General features: G+C 42.1%; 1 protein-coding gene across 1 annotated transcript in view; it reads right to left on the minus strand.

The window, feature by feature from the left end:
• SPHKAP (SPHK1 interactor, AKAP domain containing) overlaps window positions 1-7,371 on the minus strand; it is a 155,806-nt gene extending 148,435 nt beyond the window's left edge. Inside the window, exon 1 of the mRNA XM_047773686.1 lies at window positions 7,029-7,371. Coding sequence (XP_047629642.1) covers window positions 7,029-7,060 — 32 coding nt within the window. The 5' untranslated portion in view covers window positions 7,061-7,371. The remainder of the gene's footprint in view (window positions 1-7,028) is intronic.
• Window positions 7,372-7,777: the final 406 nt, after the last annotated feature.

Below are 7,777 nucleotides of genomic sequence, written 5' to 3' on the forward strand. Positions count from 1 at the left end.
AGTGATATCATATGGTATTTGTCTTTGTCTTTCTGGCTCATTTCACTCAGTATGAGATTCTCTAGTTCCATCCATGTTGCTGCAAATGGCATTATGTCATTCTTTTCTATGGCTGAGTAGTATTCCATTGTGTATATATACCACCTCTTCCGAATCCAATACTCTGTCGATGGACATTTGGGTTGTTTCCATGTCTTGGCTATTGTGAATAGTGCTGCAATGAACATGCGGGTGCATGTGTCTCTTTTAAGGAGAGTTTTGTCCGGATAGATGCCCAAGAGTGGGATTGCGGGGTCATGTGGAAGTTCTATGTATAGATTTCTAAGGTATCTCCAAACTGTTCTCCATAGTGGCTGTACCAGTTGACATTCCCACCAACAGTGCAGGAGGGTTTCCTTTTCTCCACAGCCCCTCCAGCACTTGTTATTTGTGGACCTATTGATCATGGCCATTCTGACTGGTGTGAGGTGATATCTCATGGTAGTTTTGATTTGCATTTCTCTTATAATCAGCGATGTTGAGCATTTTTTCATGTGTTTGTTGGCCATCTGTATATCTTCTTTTGAGAAATGTCTATTCAGGTCTTTTGCCCATTTTTCCATGGATTGATTGGTTTTTTTGCTGCTGGGTTGTATAAGTTGTTTATATATTCTAGAGATTAAGCCCTTGTCAGTTGCATCATTTGAAACTATTTTCTCCCATTCTGTAAGTTGTCTTTTTGTTTTCTTTTGGGTTTCCTTTGCTGTGCAAAAGCTTTTCAGTTTGATGAGGTCCCATGGGTTTATTTTTGCTCTAATTTCGATTGCTTTGGGAGATTGACCTGAGAAAATATTCATGATGTTTGTGTCAGAGAGTGTTTTGCCTATGTTTTCTCCTAGGAGTTTGATGGCGTCCTGTCATATATTTAAGTCTTTCAGCCATTTTGAGTTTATTTTTGTGCATGGTGTGAGGGTGTGTTCTAGTTTCATTGCTTTGCATGCAGCTGTCCAGGTTTCCCAGCAATGCTTGCTGAATAGACTTTCTTTTTCCCATTTGATGTTCTTGCCTCCCTTGTCAAAGATTAATTGACCATAGGTGTCAGGGTTTATTTCCGGGTTCTCTATTCTGTTCCATTGGTCTGTCTGTCTGTTTTGGTACCAGTACCACACTGTTTTGATGACTGTGGCTTTGTAGTATTTCTTGAAGTCTGGGAGAGTTATGCCTCCTGCTTGGTTTTTGTTTCTCAGGATTGCTTTGGCGATTTTGGGTCTTTTGTGGTTCCATATAAATGTTTGGATTGTTTGTTCTAGTTCTGTGAAAAATGTCCTGGGTAATTTGATAGGGATTGCATTGAATGTGTAGATTGCTTTGGGTAGTATGGCCATTTTTACAATATTGATTTTCCCAATCCAGGAACATGGAATATCTTTCCATTTCTTTACATCTTCTTTGATTTCTTTGATTAAAGTTTTATAGTTCTCAGCATATAGGTCCTTTACCTCCTTGGTCAGATGTATTCTGAGGTATTTGATTTTGTGAGGTGCAATTTTAAAAGGTATTATATTTTTGTATTCCTTTTCTAATATTTTATTGCTGGTATACAGAAATGCAACTGACTTCTGAATGTTAATCTTATATCCTGCTACTTTGCTGAATTTATTAATCAGTTCAAGGAGTTTTGGGGTTGAGTCCTTAGGGTTTTCTATGTATAGTATCATGTCATCTGCATACAGCGACAGTTTTATCTCTTCTCTTCCTATATGGATGCCTTTGATTTCTTTTGTTTGTCTAATTGCTGTGGCTAGGACTTCCAAAACTATGTTGAAGAGCAGTGGTGAGAGTGGGCATCCCTGTCTTGTGCCAGATTTGAGTGAGAAGGCTTTCAGTTTTTCCAAAGTGGGGATTTAAACCAAACTAACTCACTCTCTGACCTGGGCTTTCTTTAGGATGAATGGGTGTTGCTTCCGGTTTTTGTTTTGTTTGGGTTTGGTTTTTTAATGCCTTGATTTCACTGTATTTTTCAAGAGCATGAGATGTTTATCTATATCATGTAGAGCTGAGAGTCACTGCTGCAATAAAGGCCATGGCATTATAGAAGGGTAGGAGTGAAAGGGACCCTGGAGATCTGCATACACAGGGTATATGCTGTTGTCAAGAGGAGACAGAGAATCAACAGGTCAAGCAACTACTTCCACAGTCACAGTCATGAATTTCAGAACAAGAGTAAGCACTATATCTCCTGGTATCAAAGACATCATTTTCCCTCCTCCTCTCCTCCTTATAATTCTTTGTAGCTGTAACCTTCCATCACAGTGTAAAACTTCATTCAAATAAATACAACTAAATAAAGGCGTCCTTTGTGAATGAGAGGATGAGTTCTAATAGTTCATTTTCAAATTGATTATTTAGTAACAGACACATATTTTCCTAAAGGAATTATAAGGATGGGAATCAGGGGCCCCTAAAAGTTTTGGGGTATGAAGTGTAGCATAAATTGTGGGTTTCAAGACTTTTTATGATGTTGGTATGAGAAATTGTCTTCAGAGTTCCCATCTCTTCTCCAGGTACTTATCCCCCTTCAACAATTGGGATCTCAGAGTCCTGAGGACCAGGACCTACTCATTCCCGGTTTCCTTCTCTATGGGAAATAACACCTCTTGGGTAGTGTTTCCCTGAGAATCATAAATTGGGAGATGCAGCCACATCAGCCGTGGTCTTATGAAGAACATGTACCCCAGAAGAGAGAATAATCTCAAGTTCACGTGTAAGACAGAATCTGATATTTGTCCCTGATCTCCAGTTTTCTAGGAGTGATGAATTAATTTTTTGAGCGCTTCTGATGAACAGAAAACAGAAAAGTAAATGTACTCTTGAACTGCTGGAATTGAAACCAGATAGTCTTTCAGTAAAAACTTAATGACAGAAGACCTTCGTCTAGTTTACAGTACTGGATTGTTCGCTCCATTAAGAAAATACAGTTTGTTTGTTTGTTTGTTTTCCCCTAGAACTAAGATTCTTAGAGACAAAATACTGATTCTGATAGCCTTTAGTGAAATATTGCTATGTTAAACTTAGGTCTGGTTAAAATAAACTGATAGGAAATTTAGAACAAAATACCTATTTTTCAAAAGTCCATCTTTAGTGATAAGATAATCACTCAGGAAATCATTCAGAATGCCATGTAACAGCATCATCATTGAATTAGAATTCAGTAAGCCAAAGAGAACAAACAGAAAAAAAATTATAAAAAATGCAAGTGATTTCAAAAATAAGGAAAGTTTTCTTTTTTAAATTTCAAATTCAAACTTAAATCTGGTCAAGTGACAAATTATTTCAGTTTGCAAAAAATGGTATTTGCAGCATTTGTTGGCTTTAAAGGATGATTTGCTTTAAGGCTGCCCCCACTTTTGTTTGTCCAAACTGTACCAGACTCTCTCCTCTTCCATCTCCACTTAAAGTGTGGATTTGCAATCAATACCAAAAAGAAAACTGAATTTGAAATCAGAAGAACTTTGCACATGACCTAGCTCTGCTACATACTCATGTGTGGGTTTTTAAATCTCAATGTTTTCTTTTAATTTATTTTTGCTTCAAATTTTTCAATAAGGAAGTGGAGAGAATTATATTTGTCATAATCAACTTACAGGGATGTCATGATCAAATAATTTAATGCATGAGATAACGATTGCTAAAATACAGTTTTGCTATTCACACACTAGCTACCAAATAAGTGAGACCGACTTTCCTCCATCAGAGGTGACTGCTGTATTGTAGTACAATGTACTGTAGCCATAGAACACACTGGACGAGAGTCTTGGATTCCATTCTGTGACCTGAGCAGATCAAACTTTTTGTAAGAGAAATAACTAAAGAAATTCTACCAAAACTTGGGAATTCCCATTGTGGTGCAGCAGAAAAAAATCTGACTAGTATCCATGAGGATGGGTGTTCAATCCCTAGCCTCGCTCAGTGAGTTAAGGATCCAGCATGGCCATGAGCTGCCATGCAGGCTGAAGTTGTGGCTTGGATCTGACATTGCTATGGCTGTGGCCAATGCCAGCTCCAATTCGACCCCAAGCCTAAGAACTTCCATGTGCCTCAGGTGCAGCCCTAAAAAAAAAAAGAATCTCTACCAAAACTTTTGGATCTAAAAATAACAACAAAAATCCTCTTTTCTTTTTCTTTTTTCTTTCTTTTTTTGTTGCTTGAATTGGACTATTAGTCAGAGAACACTTGTGTTCTCTAAGCAACTGACACAGGAACATTTGATCTCTCCACAGCTTAGTTTCCTTATTCAAGACATCTTCCAGCTTTGATAAATAGTGATTTTAAGAAATCTGTAATGGAACCCACATAACTTATCGCACATTTAAAGATGAAAATATTCAAAGTAAAATTGGAGCTTGCTTGGAAGTAAGATGGTATAATACAATAAAGTGAAAAACCCCATAAACAATTCCTTTTTAAAAAACCATGCTTCAAAATTTTTAAAGTATATGAATCAAATAAAATTACAAGATCAACCTCCACAGAATATTGTCTGATTAAAGTTCCAGTCATTTTACACCTTTGATTCACTGAAAATTTTAAGAAGATCTAAAAAGCCAACAAAAAATATTCTTGAGTTACCTTGATATATTACAAAATTATTTTTCTTTGTCCAGTTGTTAAACAGTGTCTTAAATCACTTTATAATTCTTAAGAGAAGCAGTAATTTATAATCACGAGCTTAATTTTATTAGATGCTGAAAACATTTCAGATTTAAACCATGCAAATCTTGATTGATAATGATTTGATTTTTCCCCTTGATTGCCATTTCTTGAAAAACTTATAGCGTATCCAATCAATTACTTAAATTTCAAAGTTTTGTGGCCAAGTGGTGCAATGAATATGCTATTTCTATACACTGCTTTAAAATTCTAGTTCACTTCTTATATATCAAAACTTGCAACTTTCAATTAAATATTATAGAAATAAAATTATATTTCTTGTAGTCAATGAAATATGGGATAAATTTAACTGAATATTTTATGTGAATAAGGATGTAATAATAGCTGGATTATTACACTAATTAGTGGAAATGTGTCATGTCTTGGTGAATAAACAGTAATATTCAAAAGGCTTAATTTGCTGCAGCTGATGTAAATTCTATATTAACATTTTTACAGGCCACTGCAAGATACACTGCAAGATACAAGATTGCATTCCAGTTGGTTTGCTCTTTAAAAGGTCACTGTACAGTACTGCAATAGAAATAATTCTAAGGAGTTATTTGTATAATGTGTTTCAAATATTTTAGATAATGTCTCAGCTTTCGAATAGGTACATAATCCTGATTCAGGCAGGGCAGTATTGTTCAGCAAAACTGGGCTTTAAAGGCAAGCACTCTCATATTGAAAATGTTTCTACTGGAATGTTGGGACCACACAGCTCACAATTAAAACTCTAAAAACCCGAGGCAGTAGAATAGATGGAGTAGAAAGTGAATCCCCCGTTGGCTTGACTTTCAAATGCCTCACACTTTCTCCTAAAAATAAGTGACTATATATATGTAAAGTTTTAAAAAGCCTCCCTTCTGTTCTTATTGTCCCTTTCATGCAGTAGGACAGAATGGAATGACTTAGTGGTGCTTCGACTACGGCTCCACAGTTAGCAGCTTCAGACCACGCTTAGAAACCTTTTTCGAGCTCTTTGCTAGCTCCCAGGGAAGGGATGCTTAATAAGAAAATGCCTGTGGAGCTGGGAAAGCTCGGTTTCCTTACGGAATAGAAATACTTCAAGGCTCTAGATGGCGGCCTTCAACACGTTTAAAAAACGGTGTCCATCCTCCTCTCGCACCCCCACTCCACTCCCCCGCCATCTCGGTTACTCGGCGGCGATGTAGTGCCAGCTCCGTGCGTGCTTCAGCCTGTGGATGTTGGATGTAGGCTCTCTCCAAGAATTCGAGCTTCAACAGTTTATCCCAGGGCCTAAATGTTTGCTTGGGGAGAAGAGGAAGGCAGGGACGACACAAAGATCCACACTAAGCCACTTTTGCCCAGGAAGGCGGGGGGGGGCGGTGGGGGGGCTGGGCGGGTGGCACTGAGACCACGCACCCAGCGACCAGCAACCGCCACCACTCTGTGTGGACGCCCCGCAGGGAGCACAAAGAGCCTCAAACCCAGCTGGCCGAGCCCAACCAGCGCGACACTTTCAATTCACCCCCGAGATTTATGCTGGTAGAAATATTAAAATGTGTTACTTACATTCGCAAAGACTGAGTTGGAAGGAGCGCGCAGCCAGCGGGGTCAGGGAGGAGAGGGAGGAAAAGCAAATCCCGGAAAACATGTTGCTCCCACCTGGCAACGTCCAAGGTGGAGTCCCCGACCTCCCAGCTCGGGAACCCCAGGACTGGGGAGGAGTCAGGGAAGGACCCGCGAAGCCAGAGATGCTAAGGAGAAACTCGCAGCCCGGCAGGGGTGTGCGGGCCGCTGAGGCGGGTGGGAATGGGCGGAGAGAGGTCCGCGGTCCCCGTCCTGTGCAGTCCAGGTGTCGTTCGGGGGTTGGGGGCGATCGCTTCCCCCTCTACCTTTCTACTCCAGCAACGCAAACATTCGCCTGGGTCAAGAGGAACGGGATGCGGGGGTACTTTATTCTAGTCCTGTTGCTCTCTCTTTTCATCCCTGCCTCGGAAAGGGTCTCCCCACAAGGCGAGAAGCCTCTCCAGGCTAAGTCCACAGAAAGTCCAGCTCTGGGCTTCCCCCCCCGGACTGAGCAGACCCCGATCTCCCGCTCCAGAGGCGGGCGCGAGCTGTCCCCCACCCCGTGCTACTCCGGCGCGCAGGTTCACCCAGCATCGCTCTCTGTGGGGCAGTTGACAAGGGACCACGATCTCCCGAGAGCTCCTCGCGGAGCCGCCCCGGGACTTAACTGTAAGTGCAGAGTCCTCGGTCTCCTTGGGAGGCCTGAGGGGACGGCCGCGCCCCCAGGGCAAGTTCTTGAGCGAGCCGGCGCGGAGAACGGAGTTTGATGGGCATTAGGTAGGGCAAAGGGGAGAAGCGGGTCTTACCTTGGTACGGAGAGCAGGGAGTTGCCATCCATTGTCGACGGGGGCGCTGAGAAAGAAGACGGAAAGTGCGGGCGAAGGACTGGAAGTCTCGGAGGAGCGGACTGGATTATCAGGGCGCGGAAACCGATGCTCGCGGGGTGGGAGGCACGCAAACTGGGACAATCGCGGCGCGGTGATGGGGGAGCTGCGCTCCTCCCAAGCAGGGAAGCGTTGCACCCGGCGACCAGTCTCCACCCCGTGGTCCCCTCTGATCTTGCAAGAGCGCTTGGCCAAGGATACAGCTTTTCTACCCAGCTCCTGCCCGCCTCCAAGGCAGCCCCAGTCTTAATTGCCAGAGGCTGCTACTGAGTTCTCCCAGCCTCTCCTGATTTCCAGCAGAGGTGACTCCGACAGAATTTCTCTCTCCCCGCCCTGAAGCCCTGTCCCCTCCCCTCTCTTTCTCTATCTAGTAGTGCAACCTGAGCCCTGAAATTGTTCACCCATTTCCCACATTCCCGCTCTCCTGGCAGTGCCCATATTCCCCACTGGTCAGTGCACCACACCTTTGGCTGCCTCTCTCAATTGTATTTTTATTTGTTTTCTGCCATGTAATGGTTCATCACTCAGAGCAATGCTCTTTGACCTACCGACTATTTTTCCTTTACTTGGACTTAACTTTCCTGGATTTGATTCTTACAATTCTTCATCGAACTTATTTTGCTTAATTTCTACTCATGCAATAGCTCTACAGTTAGAAGCCTGGGTGCACA

Source organism: Phacochoerus africanus, chromosome 3 (assembly GCF_016906955.1).
Source record: "Phacochoerus africanus isolate WHEZ1 chromosome 3, ROS_Pafr_v1, whole genome shotgun sequence".
Classification (NCBI taxonomy): domain Eukaryota; kingdom Metazoa; phylum Chordata; class Mammalia; order Artiodactyla; family Suidae; genus Phacochoerus; species Phacochoerus africanus.